The sequence below is a fragment of the Miniopterus natalensis genome, chromosome 5 (genome assembly GCF_054644295.1).
Source record: "Miniopterus natalensis isolate mMinNat1 chromosome 5, mMinNat1.hap1, whole genome shotgun sequence".
In the NCBI taxonomy this organism is placed as follows: domain Eukaryota; kingdom Metazoa; phylum Chordata; class Mammalia; order Chiroptera; family Miniopteridae; genus Miniopterus; species Miniopterus natalensis.
In genome coordinates this window covers 87,815,324-87,841,153 of record NC_142085.1, presented here as the reverse complement: position 1 = coordinate 87,841,153, position 25,830 = coordinate 87,815,324, and the positions used below count along the sequence as shown (strand labels likewise).

At 38.3% G+C, this 25,830-nt stretch overlaps 1 protein-coding gene across 6 annotated transcripts; it reads right to left on the bottom strand.

Annotated features, from left to right (window-relative positions):
• Nucleotides 1–74: 74 nt before the first annotated feature.
• WTAP (WT1 associated protein) lies at nt 75–25,441 on the bottom strand. 6 transcript variants are annotated; one of them, XM_087817727.1, is made up of 8 exons: nt 25,375–25,441; nt 18,738–18,775; nt 15,485–15,540; nt 12,556–12,614; nt 11,360–11,487; nt 7,577–7,755; nt 2,565–2,719; nt 75–1,311 (listed from the first exon to the last, which is right to left on the bottom strand). In XM_087817727.1, the coding sequence occupies exons 2-8, from the start codon at nt 18,765–18,767 to the stop codon at nt 728–730; spliced, it is 1,191 nt and encodes a 396-aa protein (XP_087673853.1). In that variant the 5' UTR covers nt 18,768–18,775; nt 25,375–25,441; the 3' UTR covers nt 75–727. The 6 variants fall into 6 exon arrangements, with proteins under 6 accessions (XP_087673853.1, XP_087673854.1, XP_087673852.1 ...); XM_087817728.1 differs by having other exon boundaries at nt 25,379–25,395; XM_087817726.1 differs by lacking the exon at nt 25,375–25,441 and adding an exon at nt 25,093–25,199.
• Nucleotides 25,442–25,830: the final 389 nt, after the last annotated feature.

Genomic DNA, 25,830 nt, shown 5'->3' with positions numbered 1-25,830 from the left:
GAATGATTAGAAATTAAGCAACTCAATGAAAATAAATAACAAGTGCTAAACACACAAAAAAGCAAAACAACTAATGCAGGAGTTACAATAAAAATCTTTATTTAGGTTTGGTCAGTACAGGGAAGATATACTGGAGTCACAGAGCAATATGCATTAACAGGATACAACAGTCCATAAAAACTGAGTAACTATGCACACAAATTTCTTAAACATTCAGTCACCTAAAGAGAAAATGCACAGATGTATGGTGGAAAAAAACTGTATCTAACACTGAAACTACCATAGGACTCCATCAACAAGTCCAACTTTTAGTGATAAAACTACTGCACTGGGCAAACTTGGCAGTCATACACCCACACCTACTCTAACAAGTCTGAATGGTGCATAAGCATAGTAACAGCATGAGTAAGGATGCCCTACACAGCACAGGTTCTAGAGACACAGATTTATACAGACATCATTGTGTTATACTGAAGGAAAGATTTCCATTTACAACTTCACATTAACTCATATAAAAATAACCTGACCCTACACAAAATGTCCTTTTAGCAACAAAGTAATTAACTGTTACAATTTTCAAAGTGGCAGAGGTATTGAAGCAAAGGAAAAGAAAAAATAAACCACACCCACCAAAAAAGGCAAATTGTGACAAAAGTATGCAGTAATTTTCTGGGTAGTATCCTCTCCCAAATTAAATGACACTGTATAAAAATTTGCTGGAAAAATATTACAAAACTGAACCCTGTACATTTACACTTGAGTCCAAGCCATTCTGAACGTGGCGGGAACCCGCAGTTCGGTTACCTTTCCCACTCACTGTTTTCTCCTCTTGAGGGTCATGATTGGAGTCTGTGTCATTTGAGTGGTGTGTGAGAGAGTTCTCACTGCCCGTGGGAGAGTCTACACTTTCATACCCCGCACTGAGTTGGTTTACGTAACTACTACCTCCTTTGCCAGTTCTCTCCTCTGAGCTGTTGGAGGCCTTATTACCATTCCCTGGAGAAGAAGGAAAGCCATCTTCAGTTGTCTCCCCCTCCCTGTGACATCCAGACCCAGACGTCCTCGGCCGGGAAGAACTGCCATTGCTTGGTCCGTTGGCCAGCCGACTGCAGTCTTTACCTGGGGCCTCTGCCTGTCCTCCAGGCTCGGAAGACGTAGTCCTGCTGGTACTTGGGGCTGGGGCTTGAGACTGCTGCTGTTGGTACTGAGCCAACTGTTGGCGTGTCTCCTTCAGTTGTTGCTGAAGAACCAGAATGGTACTCTGCATGCCCTCTACTTCTTCGTCAAGTTGAATGATGAAGTCATTCAGTTCTGCGCAAAGGAGAGTCAAACCTACTTTAATATCTCTTATAGCATACTTTAAAATACTTCTTACTGCCTGCCACAAAGCCAGATGGTCAATAAATACGTTAAGTGAACAAATACAATTCTAAACTTGATTTTAAAATTTTGCTTGGAATTTTAAAAGTCATTCAAAAATGAGTTTCTTTTGGGGGGGAAGACAGATGGTTAAAATAACTGTATTAAAGCAACCAAGTTTAAATTAACTCAAACCATCTAGCCATATAAAACTGATGACAGCCCACAGAATCTGCTTCGCGCCTGTCTGACCCATGGGTCGACACCCTGGTCCTCTTGCTCATCCTCAGCCAGTGAGTGTTTCCAGCTCCACAGCGGGCCAGCCCCTAGAACCATATGGTGTTCAACTCTAACACTCCAGAAAAGCCTAGGCTGTAACCAAGGGCTTATTCCACATCCCAAAAACCCCAAAATCAAAATCCAGAGAAAATAACTCTTGAAAATTTCTAGAATACAAATGTCCATTAAGTTGTAAAAGCCTTCTGGGGAAGGAAAAAAGTCCTCACTACTACACAAAATCTCCAATTTGCTTTGTTTACAAAGAGTAAGAGCTAAAGAATATCACTTTGAAAATGGAGTTGTAAAGATGTATTTGACTACTGATCTTTGTAATTAACTGTCAGATACAGTAATTCATAATTTCATTTTCAGAGTTTAGATATTTTTCTTACCATTAATCTTCCTCATAAAGATGAGAAACAGCTATATTTGCCCCCAAAACGGATGGCAGCTGACAAGTTTGGTCTGTCCTAGAAATTTAACTGTTGAACCTCATTCAGTAAATAGGACCTCATCAGGCACAATCCACGAGGTGCCTTTAGATCACTGGAAATAGCCACATACTTCCGAGATTTACGAGATAGACTGGTTAAATGAAAATATTCCCTTTTTTAAGCACTGATTATAAATTTATATATCCATGTACTCCCTTGGTAATAATGTAACAGCCTCTCTTTCACCAAATCCCACCCCTGAAAAACAAAAACTTATTATGAAATTACACAATAAACAATCAGAAGAGTGGGAAGAAAACCACTACAATTAAATGGCTTTTATTTACAGACTTAACTAAAACTGTTTTGTTCATAATTCCATAAAACCATTGACCAGGGATTAGCATGTAGAAAACCTAATCTGTAATATTCACGCCTGGCATGTTTTAAAGCCAGTGCGACGTTAACCGAACTTTTCAAAAATCCCCTTACCATCCTGACTGCTTTTAAGCTCCTCACTATATTTCTTCTGTAAAGCCAACTCTGCTTCAAGTTGTGCAATACGTCCCTGGGACAGCTGCCTTCCAAGCTCTTGATTCTCCTGGATAAGCATTCGACACTTCGCCATTAACTTTTTGCCTGTTTGGCTGCAAAGGAAAGAGCCATCCATCACAAAATGAAGACAAAGCAGTCTACAACCTTCTTTGCTTGCAATTAGTACAGCGATACAGTTAACAGGTACAGAACATAACTATGTCACAGCAGATGCCTCCCTGTAATTACCATCTTCCTCTCTGGAACACATCCATCTTCAGCATTTCAGTATTCTGCCAATACAGCAGTAAAAATAAACCCTACACAAAAAGTACCCAAATGGCCACTTTTTATTGCTATTACATTAATAATTCTGAAATCTATTTTATTCCAAATTATCATTTGAAATAGAAACAGGCCAGTTAATTAACACATCTCAGACATACCAATATTAATAAAACACTACGGTACTTAGCTTTATGGAAAAGTTCTAGAAAAAAATGCAACATCATAAATGTACAATTCTTTAAAATACCTAATATATGAAAACCAGTACCAACATAGGGTGTCCCCCCAAAATGTATATACACACTTTGAATAATGATAAAGACAGTGTTTATTAAAATACATTTCCTTTTCAAAATTGAGCTGTCAGTTGTTCAAGTGTGTATACATTTTGGGGGGACACCCTGTATAAATGAGAGTACACTTATTCTCACCAGAATAGCATTTAATAAGGATGCCTCGTAATAGGCAGTTCTAGCAAAAATGTTTATTGCATTAAGGAAGGCTTTTTCAGTAATTGTTTTTAAAGAAGCTTTTAAAAATAAAAGGCTTGAGACTATTTCTATTCACTAATCCTTCACTTAGCCTCTTTATATGATATACTTTTGAGCTGTCTTAAAATATGACATTAAAGTTTTTAAAAATTAAGTATTAAGACGTGTTTAAGATTTTATTTATGTTATAAAAGATTATCCTTAGGACACAAAAGATTTGGGTTACTTATCACAAATAATGCAAATATTTGCCAAATTAGGAGTGCTATATTTTCACAAATTAGTTACCAACTGCTAATATATATATATAGAGTTACCAACCAGTGCAACATACTATAGAACCCTACATGCATGTATACAGCAACAGCAAAAAATGCAATCAAAAGCTCTAACAGCAGTCTCTCTTCTTTAGCCTCAGCAATAACAATAGAAATGACTTTTAAATGCACCTGACAAATATATAATTGTGATTGTTACCCTTGAAGTTTAATAGTCTTGTGATGGCATTAAGTTCAGAATGACCATACTGGTTAAAAAGATTGTTTTGCTGACACTTTCTATTTCTTCCTTCTTTTAGTGAGGTTTTCGCTTGCCCAACCTATTATTTCAGAATGCATCTGATTCTATTAAGCCTCAGAACTTTTAAATGGGAGCACTTTATAAATGATTCTCATTCTTTTGACTCAGCGTTGCAAGGTTCTTTTAGTGAGAAGTACCAATTCTAACCTAATTTCCTTATGCAAACCTGTGAAGTACAACCTGGGTTACTACTGCTCAAAGGAGCCTCCGGTGAAAGCCGCCAGTCAGCACCTGGTAAGGGTTTTATTCTCTACGTGGCAACTTTATTAGGTACTGTACTTGTTTGTTGCTACTGTTGCTACAGATAGCTCCCATTTCCCCTTAGCATCCTCAGACCTGCGCATCCACCTTAACAAGAGTTTAGAAATCAAACGAGGAATTAAACAGGCAGCACCATCAAAAGACATTGTTGTGCCTTCCTCCCACAACTTTTTCTTGCTAAGTATGTAATATCAGTGTTTTCCAACTAACCTGAAAAATCTTCTATACAAACTGAATAAAGACTAGGGGGAAAAAACGACCAAAATCAATACATTAATTTGTGACCTGACTTGATCTCATAAAGTAGCAAAAATTCTAATGCAAAAAAATTTCATTTATGAAACCATATCTTTTTATAAGTGCCCGTTCTCAGATAATCCTATCACTTCTAAAATTGATTACTAAGACAAATCTTAACAAACTGCTGTTCTTTACACATTCTGTAACTTTATGTCATTTTACTAATATGTCATGTGAAATTTGTGTTGTGTTCATTATATCACAAAAACATGGTTAGAATTTAATTATAAAGTAACTGTCTCTGTAATAATTTTTCTTAACTACAAAAAGAAAAAATATCCAACCCATTCCTAAAATAAAAAAATCCACAAAGGAAATATAATAGGAGTTAATCTCAGAGAAAAAGTTTATGCAAAAGAATGGACACTGTACATTGCTTTATCATCAAGGGAGCGACAATATCTTGGAGAGATGTACACACAATTATCTAAATGGTTAAATGCAAACTGAAAACTGCCAAAATACTGAAACATACCCCACTAAATACTCTAAAACATATGCATTGTCACATGCATAAACTATTTTAACTAGAGTGGACAAAATAATTTAGGGAATCTCAAAATGAAAACAGGAAAAAAACAAACAAAAAAACCCCACAACCCATTCCATTCGAACTATTCCAGACAAAGTACTGATTAAGTACTATTTGTTTCAAATTAATGATGTATTTGTAGTGCCTGGAATACCCTGGCTTATAGCTATTTTTTCAGAGAACAAAAATCCATTTATAGGTGATTAAAATACACTAAGACAATGGAAATATTATGTAACCATTAAAAATTAACAACAACAAAAAAAGGTAAAATGTCAAAGAGATAAAGTGAAAAACAAAATCCAAAGCAGCTGATCATCTGTAGCATGTTCACATTTGTTTAAAACCAATATATAAGATGACTGTATATGTACAGGACTTATCTTGATGATACCCAAGAAATTTTAACAGTGCTTATTGCTCCTGGAGAGCACAATGGGCAAGGGCAAGGTCACACCCAGGAGTGACTCTCACTTTCCGTCTTCACCCTTCTTCACGCTGTTTCGATTTTATTCATGAGCATGTATTATCTTAATTTTAAAAATATTTTTTAACAGTAAAAAGAAAAAACCCACAGACTCCAAAGTGACTGTAACCTAAATGCAAAGAAAAATGCTGGCTATATTAAAGTACATGTTAATAATACATTTTATAAATTATTTCTTGACCTACAAAAAATATTTAGGCCATTTTTACTGTGATCTTAAATGGCATAAAGCATATACAAAAGCCTTAATGCGGGCACAATCATCTAATTTCAAACAGATTTTATTACTTACCCTCCAACCCCCACAAATAATGAGAATTTCAGAAGCGGATTTCTTGCTGTAAAGTCACACAAACCACTTCCTCAACCCACCCTCTGCCCCACAATCAGTTCCCTAAAGCATAAACATACATGATACTTACAATTGATTTGAATGATTAAGAGAGAACTTAAGTCACCCTTGTTAAAACTGCACTTAAACGTTGGGACAATCTGGAACATTTATCTTCACTCATCTTAGACTCCATTATCACCAAGAGAAAATTCGAATTGGTGACTTACAGAATGATCTGAAGAAAAAAAATTCACCTCCAGGACTGGATGGAAGCATGAAGAAAATGCCTCATTTATCTAAATGATCAAATGAATTTACTACAAATGATTCACAAAATGTCTCACTTAGGCCAGTCCACAGTTCCAACACATTATTTCCCCAATCTTCTGGCAGGCACCCTGTGAAGCTGTCCCACATTAATTTCTACTTCAATATCCTGGGACAAGGCGTCAAAAAGTAACAAGTCTCAAGTTTCCTTGTCTTTTATGATACCAGCTGGAAAACAGAGGCATAGCCTTTTCCTTTCCTTTGAAGAGCACAGCAACAATTTTCCCAAAATCAATCTGCTCTCCACAGCCCCCCAAAATCAAAATGTTAAAAGTACAACAAAATCATCATATAGTATTCCTTGAACTTAAAAAAAACCCAACTATTTCAAGGCACATTTAATTTAATATCAAGAGTGTGATACAAAAGGCCCAAAATACAATGAAGGAACACATTCCCCCATTAACACCAATGACAATGCTCTTTCAACTTGTGCCTGTTGAATGAAATGGGGATTTAATAAATTTCACTACTAAAAAAATAACGCAGTGAGTCTCATCACAGCCAATATCCTTATACAATCTAGTTGTGAAATGAATGTTTATAATGCTTCAAACAGTTTAAACCTGAAGTTTGATACCACACCTTCATGTTTGTACAGTCCTCAGTAAGATTATCTACAGTATTAGCAACCATTCAAAGAACAAACCATTGATTAAAACCACATTGATTTAAGGCTCAATCAGGTAATAGAGCCCCAAACTAAATGGTTAAATATATCAACTACTTGTATTGATATCTACTATTTGATTCTCTTATAGCTATGAAGTTGTTTCTTAGCAAATAACCCCTTAAATGCAAAATTCACCTCATTTGAGTTTTAACCAAGAAGTTCAACAACAATCATGAAGTCCACAGTCTTATTGGCAAAACTGATATACAGTGTCTCTAAGTCACTATGCTCAAGGGTAAGAGCGATGCATATTCCATTTTTACATTTTACTGGAATTTTACATGTTCAATTCATGATTTTAAATCTCTAGGTTTTCATTCCTCCAGACTGTCTGAAGACACAGTGTGCCACAGACTTAAGACTTCTGTTTCTCCCTCAATTTTCTTCAAACAGAAACATTTCTCAAGTGTCTACATGTTCTAGAAGGGGAATTTTTCGGAGGTGGCCACTTCTTCGGAATAGTCCGACGCCATCAGGCCTCTGAAGCAAGGGGAGGGGGAAGAGAAAAAAGCTGAAACACAAGGTTCATCTGGTAAGTTTTACATTAACCAATACAAGCTGGATAGTATAAGAATGTGGCTTTTTTGGCTCAAAAAGTCTGAGTCTTGGAGTGGAAACGAGTACTTGGCTGTCCCACCACAGCTTTCTCGCAGTGGGACTGTCAGGGAAGTCTTGACTGGGGAGTATGATTTGTTTACCTATCAGGCGTAAACTTCCAGGCACTCAGTTCATTTTGGGCTTGTTCCAGTTTGTCTTTAGTCTGTTCCAGTTCACCTTTCATTTTTAGGAAAAACAAGTTGATCGCGGGGTCTACCATTGTTGATCTCAGTTGGGCGACACTGGGCTGCTGGACTTGCTTGAGGTACTGGATTTGAGTCTGTGCAAAGCAAAAGGAACAATTACTACCAAATCAAAGGAAACATACATAAGCAGGTGGGGTAAAATCCCTTTCATTCACTGGATTTACCAACTTGTTCATTAAAACTCTCCCTCTTTGATCTTAAAATCCTCTAGAAAAAGTAAAAATTAAAAACTCTTTAAGGTTATCCATGTAGGAATTAGGCTATTTGATTGCATTTCCCTATTTGGAATCTTTAAATAAAGAGGCTACACATTTTACTTTGCAACCAAAACAGTACCAAAAAAAAAACAGAAAAAAGTCTGTTTTATTTATTAAAAATACTAGCACAGACTGGAAAAAAACCAAGTTTAAAATATTAATTCTATAACACTAGAGTGCTTTACTCATTCAAATTTGTGCCTATGGAAGTTATTTTATATACAATGCAAATCCCTTAAAAATACACCAGGTTTATAAGGTTGTAATTTAAAATACACATTTGCATCTCTATATTTAAAAATATGCAGTATTTTTATATTTAAGTGAGTTGGCATTATTTTATAAACAGCACCTTATAAATAGCTTTATAAATAGCACCTTAAGACAAAATAAATCACGTTTATTTTTTTCCCCTTCAGAATAGATTTAAATCACAGAATTGTAAAGTTGGAAAGTGACTGACCTAGTCTAAACTGCTTATTTTTGATAAATTACAGAAACCAATTGTCCACAAATACAGTTGGTTCAGTGCCAGAACTGGGACTAGAATTCTAGTTCTCAAGCCTCCTGACTCCCAGTCTAGGGCTTTTCCCACCACACCAGGCCTTCTCTACTTACATATGAAACCTTCCATTTCGACTTCAGTTTTTATTTACTAGCACATTAAAAATACCTTTCTAAAATATGAAATATAGTTTATTAGCATTCAATGCATCACTTTCTTCACACCCAAAGAAGATATGGTTCAAGATCCTGCTCCGCACTAAAGCTTAAATAAGATTTAGGTTAACATTTCATAAGTAGTTAGTTTCTATCATAAATTTAATAAAAGCTAAAAATATACTGAATTGATTTGGAATATATTTAATTACTATTTCACTGAGCAAACAGCTGATTTTTACTTAGCTAAGGGAGATTTTTTTCAAACAAAAAAATACAACTGCTTATTCAGTATAAGGCCAGTTGCTAAGACATTTAACAGGAATAAAGCATGTCATATAGTATGTACCACATACTACTATCACTAAAGAAAACCCTGCCTCTCTAACACTGACATAGTCACTATTTGGATTTATGGAGTGAACTGCTCTTGTCTGCCACATTAACCTGGCCCTTTCCCTGTGTTTTTGTTCCTGCTACCCTTTCTGTAAAACTTCACTCTGTATTCTAACTAAAGAACACAGTTGTGAGTTCTTCAACAGGCCTGTGAAGGGACTGTAAAAAAATGTGGCTGGAAAAGGTTAGGTTCTAGTTGAGATAATCTTAAAATCTAGGCTGAGAAGACAAAAGAGTGATGGGGCATCAAGAAAAGCTTTGATCGGGCATGATGCTATCAACACTGCCAGTGTATACAGGACAGCTGAAGAATCGTAGTCCTCAGTAGCACATATTGTCTAAAGGAAGTGGTGAGAAGTCCCTGAACTAGGAGAGCAAGAGGAGGACTCAAGAAGAGAGAGTTCCAGACACACTGGTGTCATGAGGAATTACCACTGGACCATCCATTCCCACTCCATCTACCAGGTGTTAGCATCTGGAGGTAAGATTCATCCTCTGCATATGTAAGCATCTTGCACAATGCCATGCAAACAGGGAGATCTAAAACTACTGAATAGGGGAATGGTAGAATCTAGAACCCTAAGTACCAGAAAAAGGAGGAAGGAATTAAATGGTTCTGAGACTGAGCACAAGAGAGAAAAAATTTTAGTTGGGAGGGATGAGGTGGGTGTTAACATAAAAAAGAAAACAACAATATTCAAACTATTGGTGAGACTTCTCGGAACCAACAGCCAAAAGTGAGGATGGTTAATAGTTGAAAATACAGAAAGTGAAGGCCTACGAATACTGAGAAAAAGAGAAATTTATTAAATGCATTAGTTAGTGACATTAGAGGTGGGAAAAAAATCAGTGGCAGTGAAGATAGAAACAAAAGGAAAAAAGTGATGAGAAGGTAGAGACAATGACCAAGGCTACTGTTTTCTTAAGCAAAGTGACAGGTGAAGAGTCATTTTGAAAAAATGAAGGAAGAGGGACAAGAGACTTTTGTGAAGATGTGGACAATCTCTGCATAGGAAGTAAAAGGATGAGAGAACAGGAATAGGACTATGCCCCATACATTAGTCCCTAGTGACCAGAATACTGCCATACGCATTAGATTTTAATAAATATATATCAAACGAATGAAGATTACAACAAAATGATTCAAGAAAAGTTCAGATTTTAAAATGAGAAAAAACAGTGATAGAGCTTCCTCTATCTAGTATAACTTACATATACTAACACTGAATTTAAAAAGTGGCTACCCCTAGCCAGTTTTCCTCAGTGGTTAGAGCATCGGCCTACGGACTGAAGGGTCCCAGGTTCGACTCCAGCCAAGCGCATGTACCTCGGTTGCAGGCCCGGGGATGTGTCTCTTTCACATCAATGTTTCTCTCTCTCCCCCCACCCCAATCCTCTCTGAAAAGCAATGGAAAAAAATATCCTCGGGTGAGGAGTTCAAAAAAAAGAAAAAAGTGCATAAAATTGAATCTAAATGCAACCAGAGCTAAATCATCAAATATATCACTACATTTTAGATCTATGCAGACATGAAAAAGGGTACAAATAAAAGCTACAATAATTATACTAAGAAAAATAGTTTTAGGCACTGAGAGATAAAGAGCACAGAGAAGAAACTAATCAGATGGTTTATTTAGTGTCCTCCTTATACCCTCAGATATCAAGTTACTAAAAAAATATTTGAATCAATATACTAATTCTCATAAATCACGAACCTTTCAGGGAATAACTTTAAACTTCTGACTTCTTGGCCACACAAAACATATATATATGTATTTTAATCCTCAATAAAGGACATGTCTTTATTGATTTTAGAGAGAAGAAGGGAGGGAAGGAGGGAGGGGGGAGGGGGGAAGAGAGGAGAGGGAGAGAAACATCGAACAGTTGCCTCCCATACACACCCCACTGGGGACTGAACCCGAAACACAGGCATATGCCCTTGGCAGGAATTGAACATGGGATCCTTCAGTCCGAGGGTCGACGGTCTGAGTCAAACTGGCTAGGACTATTTATTGATTCTCAGAGAGAAAAACATCAACCCGTCGTTCCACCTATTTATGCATTCATTGGTTGATTGTTGTATGTGCCCTGACTGGGGATCAAGCCTGCAGCTTTGGTGTATCGGGATGACACTCTAACCAATTGAGTTACCTGGCCAGGGCACAAAAACCTATTTTAAATCCAATCATGACAGGCTATCAACCAAAAATTTACATTTAGCTATTTATAGCTCAAAGCATACCGACCTAACAAAACTCGAATTTATATTATTAAGTATATATAATTAGCTGAGTACTAATTAGCACATGAAATGTGGGCTAAAATACAATTCCTCAAAAAGAGTTAAAAGATCTGAAATACTTACAGTACACTCTTGCATCTCTTGCTCCTTGGTTGCTAGTCTCATTACAAGGATGTTTTCCCTTCGTGCAGACTCTTGCTGTTGTTGCTTTAGTTTTTCCTCCGACTCCCTTAAGCCAGTTACATCATTAGCTGATGATTAAAAAAATTTTTTTTCAAAACATTATGAAATACAATTCAAAATCAAACTGAACTAATGAAATAAAAGTTATGACTGCCCTTGTCAAGGATAATAAAAACCAGGGTAAAAAATCATTAAGTCTTTAGTTTCTATCTTAACTACTTTTAGAACAGGAAAGTTGTTCCCAAGCACAAGTGCTCTTTCAGGAGAAAATCACGGTGTGATAGTGGTCCAAAGCCACCTAAAACTAGATGGAGTTATGATACAGTCTAATCTGTTCCAATGGAACACAGGAAACTTTATTATTTGCATTTGTTTATATTAAACAGTATTCCAGAGTCCTGGTTAGTATTGATTTTAACCTATTCAAAATAATAAACATGTCAATAACTGCATGAACAATTACTACTTTAAGTTTTCATAATGTTCATAAATCTATAGATTATAATATAGTTGTATAACTGAAACTTCAGGATATTAAGCTTTCTGGGCTTAGAAAACAATATTGGTTTTTATACTCACAAATAGTATGTTACTCTCAGTGAAAAGTGACAGACGAAAATGGTATGAAATTATAAACTTTGTTGGTATTTTTAGCAGATTTTGGAAAATCTGTAAAAATATAGCCACGTCCTAGTTTTACAATTTAAATAATAATTAAGTCACAATTTAAATAAATTTATTACTGGTTGTTTCTATATACCTTCTAGACTAATAATTCATGCTTTAATTCAAATTCCTCTGTGGAAGGGGTTAGGGACAGACCTAGGAAAGTTTCAAATAGTTGTTAAGTTTCTCTATCCATGCTCTCTCAGAACCTTGCATATAATTCCGCTAAAACAGTCATAGTGTTATATGATTACTGCATGTCAGTCTTCCCCAATGACTGGAAACTCCCCAAGAAGAGAGATCATGTCTCATTCATCTATTTCCTAGCACTCGATATAGTGCTCAGACATAGTTCTTTAATGTTTGAATAAAAATTGCATTTGCTTAGCAAAATCAATTATCCTGCATGTCTATAACAGTCTAAAAGGAGATATTCACATGGTCTTTAGGAAGCTATAACTCAAACTTACAGTTCAGATCTGTGTACTTGCCCTCCAAAGCTTGCACATATGCTTCATACTGTTTCCATCTAGTACAAAAAGAAATTCATGTTAGTTGTTAAACTGAAGTAGCTTTATTAAAAACTAGAAAAATCACATCCATAAACTTATAAATTTAACACAGATTTCTGCAGCATGATTTTTTTTTTTTAAATATATCTTTATTGATTTCAGAGAGAGGGAGGGAGGGAGAGAGAGAAACATCAATGATGAGAGAGTCATCACTGATCGGCTGCCTCCTGCATGCCCCAGCCTGGGGATTGAGCCTGAAACCCTGGCATGTGCCCTGACCAAGAATCGAACTGCTAATCTACTGGATCCTATGTCGATGCTCAACTGCTGAGCCACGCTCAGCTGGGTCTGCTGCATGATTTTTAAGGTCTCTTCCATTTTGAGATAAGTATAAATCTAGTTTAACCAATAACAAACTAGTCACTTCATTATTCCTTCTCAACTTAATGGAGGTTTTGTAAAAGGAATCACAGAGAAAAGTGTCCTCTCCTGAGAACATACCACGTGTGCTTCTCTGGGTCAGATCACACACCATACAGGATTTTGTATAACTGATGTTCAGCCAATGCCTGGATAATGGAAGCTGAGTAAAAAGCCTACTACTACTTTCAGGTATGCTGTCCACCTCAAACAAAAGGAATATAGAAATATGCTTAATTGTAAGGGACTGCAGGTTGTCTTGGCTCTTTTGTGAATATAACATGTCACTCTCTCAAAATAATATTTATTTCTGCCTGTAAAAAAGGGGAGAGAACATACTATTTTTCAAGACTATTTTTAAAGCTGTATCTAAATGGCAGAAACAACTTGCATAAATGCCATATACAGAGTATGAGACCTTTCTTCCTCATTATATTCCTCTACCCACAGAACATAAGCTATATGAGCTGTTCTTGCAATTACTGCATACAAACAACAGAGCTTTTCCCAGTCATAGGTTTAAGCAACTGCTTATGCAAGAGTAATCTGCCCTGAATGTCACTATCTTGCTTACCGAATAGCTATGTTTTCAAGCTACTCTTCCATTACAGCTAATCAAAATTTAATTTTAGAAAATCTTTTTAATATCTTAAAAACTTTGACAGGTCTTCTGTAAGATTTATTATTACAATGTAATGGTCAAAAAATACTTCATAATACCAAGCTAATTTACCTTCCATATAAAGACTGTTACTCAGCCAAAAGTTATGGCCCAGGCAACCTAGGACACTAACAGAGTGCATTCACTGTTTGGGGATGAATAAAGGTCTCTTGTGGAGGCTATGTAAGAACTACTTGTTTTAGAGAACTAGAAAAATATAAAAGCTCAAAAAGAACATCTTTATCAAGAAGACAAAAGGCACAGACTAGTTAAGTAGCAGTTGATTTAAAATCACCGAGAATTAATGAGGAAAAAATTCACCTAAAAGTCATAAGTGAGAGAATTCCCTAAAGAAAGATGTTAAACTGACATCAAGAATATACACTGCACATGATTTTAAAACCTTAAAGGTAACATTAAAAAGTGTTACTATGATTTTTATTAAGATTATAGTACTAATCTCACACAAAAAAAGGACTGCACATACCAAGCAGAGGAAATACCTAAGAAAGGATAAAAGGCCACGTCAGAGGCACGAAGCAGGTGAACGGTGCATCGTAAGCCAGCGCCTGCCTCAGCACGTGAGGACAAGTGTTTCAGAAAGCAAGGACTCAAATTTACGTGGAGGAAACAAGCATGCAATGGAAAGCCTGTCCTACGCATGCGATTACAGAAAAGGAAGAGAAAGGGGCGTCCACAACAGAGTACGTAGAACAAGGGTGACTCTAGGAAACAACAGGACGAGCCATCTGTCTGTCTTACAAAACACGTCTTCTCTCCCCTACCTCCAGCCTGTTAGATTTACTTAGTTCTTCAAGTAAAACTTCTTTGAAATTTCTAGAGAAAAAAGTTCAATGACCCTGAAAAAATTCATTTTATTTTTACCTAAAGATGTCATGTAAAAAAACTTACCAACCATGGTATAAAATGCAGAAAAAATGTGATCACCTTTTCTGATTTTTTTAAACCTCACCTGAGGATATTTTTTCCATTGCTTTTCGGGGGGCAGGGGGGGACAGGACACATATCCATGTGCAAGAGACACCTCGATTGGTTGCCTCCCGCACACGCCCCGACCAAGCCTGCATGGAACCGGGGACCCTTTAGTCTGCGGGCCAGCGCTCTAACCACTGCGCAAACCAGCTAGGGCCCTCTTCTGATTTCTTGCACTTAATAAATACCGTAATGCTGCATCTGACAATCCAGGACATTTATAAAACCACCACAGAAAATCAGAGCTGGAAGTAACTGTTAAAAGTAATTTAATCCAACTCCTTCAACTCCCAGATGAGAAAATGAAGGATATAAAGAGCTACACGAGCTGACCAAGGTCAGTTATGAGAAAGAGTGACTTGCCTCCTCGGTAAATAATGTATTTCTTCCGTAACTAAAAACATATCCTTTAGTACTGACTTTCTCATATATTAAACAGAAAAGGAAGAAATAACTACATTAAACCAAGCCTACATATATTTTAAACTGAAAGCAGAATCTTTACTCACATCAAGTTATGCTCATGAAGCATAAATGCTTTTCAAGGTAAAATTCTGAATATCTTCCCTTTGCAAGAAAAAAATTCAGGATACCTATTCGTCTCGAAGTTAGATCTTTAAAGTTCTATGCTTTTCTCAATGTTTATACAATAAAGAAATAGGCCATAAAAACACATTCCAAAAATACATTAAGTGATTTTAAGATGTATCACATTAAAAAATAAAATATCTGATATAAAAACAAAAACTTTATAGAATCACAATGTAATGTTCTACACAAATATTTTTATATTTTGATAAAAGAACATTTTACCTTAAAATTAACTCATCTCGTGCCATAACTTTGAAGTCTGTCTCACTCAGTCGAACCTATAAAGAGAATTACAATATGAACTGAGTGCTCTTGCTAAAAATTTTAAGTATTAAATACCACTAGCACTAAGCTCTTCATATTTTATGAAGACAGGATCATAACTTCTAATCCCTCAATTGCTGGTTTTTACTAGGATTCCCTTTATTTACTGAAGACACACAAAGCCCCTTCCAAAAGGAGCCCTGTACTGAGACATATGGAACGTCTCCAGAGTCTGAGACTCAAATGGCTCAGTACATACTGTAATTTTTAAAAACACAAGCTCTTACTTTATTGGAAAGAAGTTTTAAAAAGGTGAACTATTTATCTTTAAAATGTGCATCATTAAGCAAATGCAAATTAAAACCCCAATGAGCTATCATTATACACCTAGTAAAATGGCTAAATAAAAGACTGTGGTAACAATCCCAAACAGGAGATGAAGACGCAGAACCTCAACCTTCATACGCTGCTGATGAGAACGTAAAATGGCACAGCTGCTCCGAAAAAGTTTGGTGGTTCCTTTCAAAACTAAAAATGGGTGTGCTAGACAACCCAGCATTTGCACTCTTAAGCACGTATCCAAGAAATGAAAATTTATTTTCACACAGAAACTTGCACATGAATGTACAGCTTTATTTGTAACAGCCAAAACTTGGCAACTACCCAAACTGCAACAGGTGAATAGTTAAACTATGATACATCCACACCATAGGATACTAAAAAGAAACACACTACTGATATGTGCAACTTGGATAAACCTTATGGAAAACTATACTGAGTGAAAAAAATCAATCTCAAAAGGATACATATACTGCATGGTTTCATTTATATAACATTTGTAGAGTAGCATAATTATAGAAAAGGAAAACTGTTTGCCAGGTGTTAGGGAAGGAGAGGAAGGGAATGGATATGGCTGTGAGGAAATGACACAAGGGAGGCTTGTGGCAGTGATTCAGTCAACTAATTTGGTTGTGGTGGGGGTTATACTAAGTTATGCAAGATAAAACTACACAGACACTCTCTCTCTCTCTCTGCATATAGAACCTGTGAAATCTGAACAAGCCGTGTCAAGTTCCTGGTTTTGACAATGTTATGCAAGGTGCCTGATAGTTATACATGACATTAACACTGAAGGAGGTTGGAGGAAGAGTACGAAGAACCTCCCAGTATATTTCTTTGCAACTTTCTGTGAATCAATAATTATTTCAAAATAAAGTTTTAAAAAATGGGCATAACAGTCTAGTTAGCTGAAATTGCTTTGTAAATTGAGGGACATTTAACTGTTTTCTCTATAATGAAGATTATAAAGGTGAGGCACCTCTCCTATTCTAGTATAAAATTATGGCTATATTAGTTTCCCTTATAACGTACCTATCTCAATTGTTCACTTAAATATTCACGAATTAGTAAGCACACACCCTGCTTCCCCAACTGAATTATAAATTCCTCTTAGAAACAGCATTACTGCTTCTTTTTTTACTAAAACAAGTATGATTTAACAATTTGGGACACATTTGACTTTGGGCTTGTGCTTTGTACTAAGGCAAGCTAACAGCTAGAATCTGAAGCACCGTCTCTTTTTTCCCTTTTTACTGAATGTATTGAGGTCACACTGATTAACAAAATCATACAGGTTTCAGGTACACAATTCCACAACACATCTGTACACCACACTGTGTGTTCACCATGCCAAGTCAAGTCTCCATCCATCACCATTTATCACCCCTATGCCCTCTCCCTTCTCTACCCCCGCTAAGCAATCACTACACTGTCTGCGTCTGAGTTTTTTTCGCTCAATCCCTCCACCCCACCAAACCATCCCCAACAGCTGTCACCTTGCTCACTATCTGTGAGTCTGTCTCTATTTTGCTTGTTAATTCATTTTGTTCATTAGATTCCACATGAGTGAAATCTTATGGTACTTGTCTTTCTCTGCTGGCCTATTTCACTTAGCATAATGTTCTCCAGGTCCATCCATGCAGTCACAAAAGGTAAGATTTCCTTCTTCTTTATGACCAAGTAGTATTCCATTGTGTAAACATACCATAGCTTTTTTAGCCACTCATCTACTGACTGACACTTGGGCTGCTTCCAAATCTTGGCTATTGTAAATAATGCTGCAGTGAACACAGGGGTGCATATATTCTTTCGAATTAGTGGTTCCGGTTTCTTCAGGTAAATTCCCAGAGGTGGAATCACTGGGCCACAAGGCAGTTACATTTTTAATTTTTTTAGGCAACTCCATACTGCTTTCCTCAGGGACTGCACCATTCTGCATTCCCACCAACAGTGCATGAGGGTGCCCTTTTCCGGCCAACACTTGTTTGATGACAGGCATTCTGGCAGATGTGAGATGGTATTTCATTGTGGTTTTAATTTGCATCCCTCTAATTATTAGTGACATTGAACATCTTTTTCTTATGTCTATTGGCCATCTATATGTTGTCTTTGAAGAAGTATCTATTCAGATCTTTTGCCCACTTCTTAACTGTATATATATATATTTTTTTTGGTATTGAGTTTTATAAATTCTTTATAAATTTTAGATATTAACCTCTTATCAGGTATATCGGCGAATATGTTCTCCCATTCAGTGGGTTAGCTTTTCATTTTGTTGACAGTTTCCTTTGCTGTGCAAAACCTCTTAGTTTGATTTAAGTCCCATTTGTTTATTTTTTGTTTCCCTTGCCCAAGGAGATGTATCAGAAAAAAATATTGCTATGAGAAATGACTAAGATTTTACTGCCTATGTTACTTCTTGTATCTGTGTGTGTGTAACAGTGAATAAACTGACAGGGGGAATAAGACGAGAGGAAAAGGTAGAATCTAAGAACTAAGCAGCTGTAACTTCTTTTTTGGAAAAATATAGAAGTGATTTTAACATTATAATCAAAGGAATTTAAATTAGGAAAAAAGAAAATATGTAACTTATAGGAACCTGTGAAATAATCTCCTTTTCTGACATTATTTGTATAATGTTCATATAATAAGGGCTAAGAGCAGAGCATGGGGACAACGTTACAAGAGTTTTCCAAAATCTGAAAATGTTCTAAAAATACACTGCATACAAGAGACACCGTCTAGTATATTATACACCACCATGCTATTACTGTCACAGGGAAAGCAGTGAGCAATAAACAAACAATCCAGACAGACCCCTCAGCTCTATTATCCAAAAACAAACAACAAAAATCTGCTGGAAAAAACACACCTTTTTGGGAAGAGGTTCCTCGTTGGTCATCTTGAATCCTAGAAAAAAAGATAGAGAGATGAGGTTCTATTTCCTTTTTTTCCACTGAAAGTAGAAACAAAAAATACTGGCCTTTTCGAACCAATTTATTAGTGAACTCAATTATGACCAAATCATTCAGGGTTCTTTTTAAGTAAATCTTTTCTTTTATAAGTTTTAGATGTACAGAACAGTTGCAAAGATATTACAACAGGACTCCTGTATACTCCACACCCAGTTTCTCCTTTGTTAACATCTTACATTAGCATTACAATTACATTACACTACTATTGTTATTAGGTTATTTTAAAATACTCTTTTGTAAAAAAGTTGATCACTCTTTTTAAGTTGCCATAAAGGATTGAGAGATAATTTTTCAATGCATTCTTACAACTGCCCTATGAAAAACAAATCCTGCAGAAGGGACAGCTTTGTGTTGAAGTCAGATATTGACCTCAGGCAGTATCCCAGGCATCTTGCTGAACTGATTTAGAGGGTAGTACCAGTTGCTAGGCCTTTCCTCCTACAGCATTATGGTGTTACAGTTAAAGTAAAATTCATCTATCACTGTCACAATTCACTACTGTACAATGCTTACATATAACATATACATATTAATAAAAACTTTCCTACACTATTTAATTTCATGTCACAGTAATTTGTATCTCAAAATTAGTTCCTTTATATGTTTATACAAAATCCACTTAATCTTGCTGCAAAAGATAGGTAAACGAAAGAACTATTCTCGTTAACTTTATTTGCTTACTGAAAACACTTCTGTTACTTCCTAATATTCAAATTTAACAAGGAGACAAGCTAATTTAAATTTATTTCTAAGTATCATTTCCAATAGCATAGTCATGAATGTTCCCTTACACACTTTCTTTATACTTTATCTTACTTACCCAAACTCACTACAAATTCCAAATTACTAAAAATTTAACTAAATAGAAACAAAGTCATGGAGATGTAATGTACAGCATGGTGACTATAGTTAATACTGTACTGCATATTGAAAGTTGCTAAGTTAAGTAAGTCTTTTTTAAAAAAATGTTTTTATTGATTTCAGAGAGGGGAAAGGAGAGGAAGAGAAAGATAGAAACAGCAACGTGAGAGAAGCATGAATGGGCTGCCTCCTGCATGCCCCCTACTGGGGATAGAGCCTGAAACCCGGGCATGTGCTCAGACAGGGAATGCAACCTGTGACCTCCTGGTGCATGGAACGATGCTCAACCAACTGAGCCATACTGGCCTGGAAAGAAAGTAAATCTTAAAAGCCTTCATCACACATACAGTTTTTCTTTGTATGGTGGTGCATGGTAAACTAGACTTAATGTGATTACCTCGCAATGTATACAAATATAGAATTGTTACGTTGCGCACTTGAAACTAATGTTATTTGTCATTGTCAATTATACCTCAATTTAAAAAATGTAACCAGCCCAGCCGAGTGTGGCTCAGCAGTTGAGCATCGACCTAGGATCCAGGAGATTGAGGTTCGATTCCCGGTCAGGGCACATGCCCGGGTTTCCGGCTCCATCCCCAGCAGGGGGCGTGGAGGAGGCAGCCGATCAATGACTCTCATCACTGATGTTTCTCTCTCTCTCCCCCTCTCCCTTCCTCTCTCTGAAATCAAAAAAGATATCTTTAAAAAAATAGATACAATAAATAAATAATGTAACCAAAGAATTTATAGTGCTACTTGACTTCTTAGTGAATATATGAGAAGGGTATTCCAGTACCATTTTTTATATCACATACAATCCCAACTCTGTAAGTCAAATACTCTTAAGCCCCAATTTTCAGGTTACACTGTGAAGAAATCAGTACATCTTAGAAAATAAACATAAATTGATCATTACATAAATTACTGGCTTAATTCTTCCCTCTTTAATTAGCTTATCATTGGATGTCACTAGCAAAAACCTGAGTATATCATTTGTTTCTGAGCTGACAGCTGGCTCAGTGACTATCTTAACGTGAGACCAGTGATTCCAATCATTTGAGGAACAAACCCTCACCATGTTTATCTCCACAGAAGTCTGACTACTTACTATTTTAGCATGGCTTTAATGTGCATTCACCCCACTAGACTGTAACCTCTTAGAACCCAGAAAGTTTGCCATTTGTCCAGAGCTAAACAGAGTAGGTAAACAATAATCTATTAAAAAAAACCACCAAAACCCTACAAGATGATTTTAGAAGTTCTATCCACATTTAACCAGTATATAAATGTGTACCCATGTATGTCACTATTCTGGTTAAGTCTTTCTAAGGGCTTTTCATCTCACTCAAAACAGTGCATGCCTTACCCTGCTATCCCCTCATATCAGGCTTTGTTTTTCTTCATACCTCTTAGCATGATTGACACTTTATATGCATATCTATTTCTCCCAGTTATGAAATAAGCTCCATTAGAAAACTGTTTAATTCACTGCTGATGCCTCAGTACATGGTAGGCACTTAAACATATGCTAAATAAACAAATGAATTTGCTTCAGTTACCATTAAATCATAAAGTGAGCTAAATAAGCCAATCTAGTTTTTTTCCAAAATCAACTAAGATGACCATCCTGTAAAACTCTGAGTATATATACAGAACTTAATATTAACAGGTATTGTGATAGAGTTCTATGAGTGACAGTTTGAAAACAGCGAAATTTACCACTGTAGATAGGTAGTCTACCTGCTGTCTAGTTACTGGGCACCAGAGACACTCAAAATTTTAGTTATAAAACTAAAGTATCATGGATGCTATTTAATATAGAGTAAATATCAAATTGCAGTTTATAAACTAGTGTAAGTTTCTACAACCTGACACTTTCCCAGGTCCATTTGTTCATTCTTTTCTTAATACATAGTTATCCAGCTTCTTATTCCATTAAAATAAAATTGCAAGTTTTAATTAGCAATAAATATGCCAAAGTGTTTTTAAAGGGCATTTACAGGACCGAGAAGTTCTAACAACCCTGCTTTTCTAGAACAGGGTGACAAACTGAAAATAAAAAAGGCAGCATAACCTCAGAGCTTCAGTTTCCCCATCTCGAAAAGGATTACCACCACCACCACCAAGGCTCAAAATTATTGTACTATTTTTTAAGATAAACATTACACTTTAGCATGGTGACTGGCACAAAGTAAGCATTTAATTATTAGTTTCCTCCCCATCAACAAAAACAGGTTGAGAATAACAATATTTGTTTCTAAGCCTTATTGTAGAATGCTTGGTGATCTCCAGTTTTTAGAATTCGAAACAATGAGCGACTAATTTCTAACACTGGCTTACATTCTCTTTCCTTTTAAAGTTTGATGCTGGGTAGATTTTAATAACATACTGCTTAAAGGATATTTCTATTTTCTTTATAAAAAATTTCTAAATTTGTAATATAAGTCAAGAATAAATACAGGTTTTGTATAAATCTTCGAATTTCACAGGTCAATTATCACAATCACAGGTCATTCCACAAGTTATGGGAATTCAAAGCAATTTAGAAAGAAACTCCTCCCTGCCCAGCCAGGCATGGCTCAGCAGTTGGGCATAAACCTAGGATCTGACCTAGGATCCAGGAGATTGGTGGTCCGATTCCCGGTCAGGGCACATGCCTGGGGTTGCAGGCTTGATCCGGTGTTGGGGGCATGTAGGAGGCAGCCAATCAATGACGACTCTCATCAGTGATGTTTCAACTCTCTCCCTCTCTCTTCCTCTCTTCTGAAATCAATACAGATATATTCAAAAAAAAGAAAAAAAGAAAAAAGAAACTCCTCCCTTATCTTTAGCTGATGATAAGTCAATCTTCCCTTGAGAGTCTATGATATTGCACAATAGTTAAATGGGCAGGCTGGCAAAAGGCAAATTAAAACAGTTTTAAAATTTAAAAGCATAAACATTCAACAACTTAGTCAAAATAGAACCTGGTTCTCAAGTTTGACTTCCACTGTGCACAAATGTGCTACGAAATTTATTATTTCCCAAGGCAATTTTTGGGGGGCACAAATGACAGGCACAACAACCATCTAAAGTGAATTCTACAGTCATAAAGACAATAGACATTCCAGCTTCTTAGTACAATCAATCTATTCATGTACCAGAAAGATGGAATGACTGAAATATCATTTGAAGCTGAACCTTGAAGGAAAAAAATGAGTATGTGTCCAGTGCTATAAACCACCTATTTAATAATCACAACTTTTCAAAGTTAATCCCCATTTTCCAGATGACCATATGACAAAAGTCGGTAACTAATGGAGATGGGTAATTCTCCCTCTCCCCCATCCTAAACAATGAGCAAGCAGCTTATAGCTAAAGTAGAAAATGCAGAAAAGCAAAATACATAAAATTCAAAGTTGGCCAATTTGGTTACATTTTAGCACACTTAAGAAAACCGGTTAAACGTAATTTTAAAATTATGTAACGGTTCCAGTTATTCATGTGGATAATTCAAAAAGATAATATAGCTCAAGCTTAGAATGTCAGAACCACCATCCACTCTTGATGCCTTAATATTGAAAAACAGCCTATGATCTAGAGGCTCAGTTTTGGTTGGCTAGGTGCCTAGCATCCCAAACCCCAGTACTTCCCAGCTCTTAGCATTGTGATCCTAAGTTATGCAACTCAGTTTTCTTGAAACTGAGAGGCAAGCAGCAGCCAACACAACTTCAGTAAGCATGTACCTGGCTAAACTCGTAACTAAACACAACAAACTAATAATCCAACACTGTACCAGCCTTGGCACTGTAGTAGAAAGGGTACAAGTTAGGAATTGGAAGACCACCTCAACCTGACTCTTGTACCTTCTAAGTCTTGTGATCCTAAGCAAGTCACTTAATTCTCTGGGCTACAGTCTCCAAATCAGCAAAAAGGGAACAGCAATTTTGCCTGCCTCACAAAGTGGGGCAAATCTCAATGCTTTAAGTGCTATACCCCCCAAAAAAAGATTTTTCAAGTAAAATACTAACATTGACGTAAAAGATAATTTTAATGTGCATTTAAAAAAAACTAAATTTCACCACGTATATTTTCAAGAAGGAGAACATTTATTTAGAACATTGAATTCTAGCCTGATTCACCACCTTAACAGCCAACATACTACTATGGACATATGAAAGTTTTCCTTCTGATGTTTAGTAACAGAAAATTACTTAAGAGGCAAATTAGTGGGAGATAGTAGCTAGGTCTTGTTTTGCTAAATGACCCACCAACATAAAACTTTAAGGGCAAGAAAAAAACTTTCTTCCAGGAGCAACATAATATACAATTTATGAAAATGATCAAGACTGCTACTAAGTATACAGAGGGGGGCAAAAGTAGGTTTACAATTGTGAGCACGGGAAACAGTGTTTATTCTTGCTTTTTTAGTAATCATTGGATAATTTTAGATGTGAACTGTAACCCTCCTTTCGCCCACTCCCTGTATGTTCGGGGGGTTCCATACCACACACACACGAGACTGTGAGGGGCTGTGAAACTCACGCGCTCCACAAACGCGATTGTTAAGCTCACACCCACATCACAGGGCTGGGGTGCGGAGCGGCTCCCACCTCCCGCCAGCGCGGAATTCACTCAGCGCTAGGAGATGGGAAACGAGACCGACAATTCACGACTATAAATAAATGCTCAGGGAAAGATTTTTCTGCCACGGGAAAAAGAACCGGTTTTCACTATATAGACACAGTTACTTAGAATTTTAACACAGTCGTTTGGGATCGAACATCGAGTTGACTTCGCCAACACAAGAACTTGGACTTGGGTTCCCCACAAAGAAAGACATGATTTAAGAAAAAAACTTTAACTGGCAGCCTTACAAGAACCCAAGGTGAGACTTTTAAGATTTCACGAAAACCTGTCAGTAATTCAGTAGAAAGTCGCCTTTTAACTCGGAACGCACCGCTCATTTAAAAATGGAAGTCTCTGGGCGAGCGCAGCTGCAGTCGCCAGCTCCTGCGCGACGTGAAATGTGGTCAATGAACGCGGCTTTCCTCCGCCGCTAACTTGCTGAACTCGCCAGCCCCGGGGTCCCGCCGCGGGGCGGGAGGGGCGACTCCGAGGCGGGGACGGGACGCACACCGAGGGGGCGGACTCCCGTCTCGCCCGCCCGCGGGACGCTCACCTCACACCGGGCCCCGGGGACCGGGGAGGAGGTAAAATGGCCTCGAGACGCCGGAAGTGTCCCTGCAGGAGGGAAGGCGGCGCGGCTAACGGGAGGCCGGCGGGCCCGGGGCGGGGGCCCCGAGTCGCCCTAGGGGCTCTGAGCGCCCCTTCCCGGGCCGGCGCGGCCGCGCCTCAGCCCTCGGGATCCAGAGATCCTCGAGGCCGCTCCCGCCGACGGCCCGCACCTACCTCTCCAGGCCGAGGTCGCGCCGGCGCCGCCCAGTCACATAGGCCGAGGCCGCGCTGCCCGATCGCCTCCCAGGCCGCCCGATCACGCTCCCGCAGACCCCGCGCTCCCCTTTATTTGCGGGTCTCGCCGCCACAAAATGGCGCTGAGGGAGGAAGTGAGGCCCCGCTGCCCCACCCCCTTCCCGCTCCTCCCGCCGCCCCGCCCCGCCCCGCCCCGCCCGGCCCCAACGCGCCGCCGCCCGCCCCCGGCCGCCCCGTCGGGTTCGCGTCCCGCCCACTCACCGACCGGTAGCCTCCCGACGGGCCGCAACTACCCGGCCGCCGCAGGCCCCGCCGCGGGGAGGAAAGGCCAAGGGACGGCGCCCGACCCGGGGCTGGAGGCGCTGAGAGAGGAGCTGCGCTCAGGCGGAACCCCCCGGCGGCCGGACCGCCGCACGCTCGGCGGGGGCGGGGCGGGGGCGGGGCGGGGACTGAGGCGGCGGGCGGGGAGGGTGGGCCGCGAGGTCGGAGGTCAGCCGTGAGGCATCACGGGAAGGGCAGCGGGGGTCGCGATTGGCGGCGCCGGGCGGACGCGCTCGCCGGCCACCTGCGACTGCGGCGCGGCCCCGGCGGAGGAATCCGCGCCCGGGCGGCGCGTGATTGGCCGGCCGCGCACAAAGCCGGGCTGCGGCGCTTCCGCGGCCGGCGGGCCAGGTGCGCGCTCCGAGCGCCCGGGAGCGCGGCGGGCGGGGCGCGGGC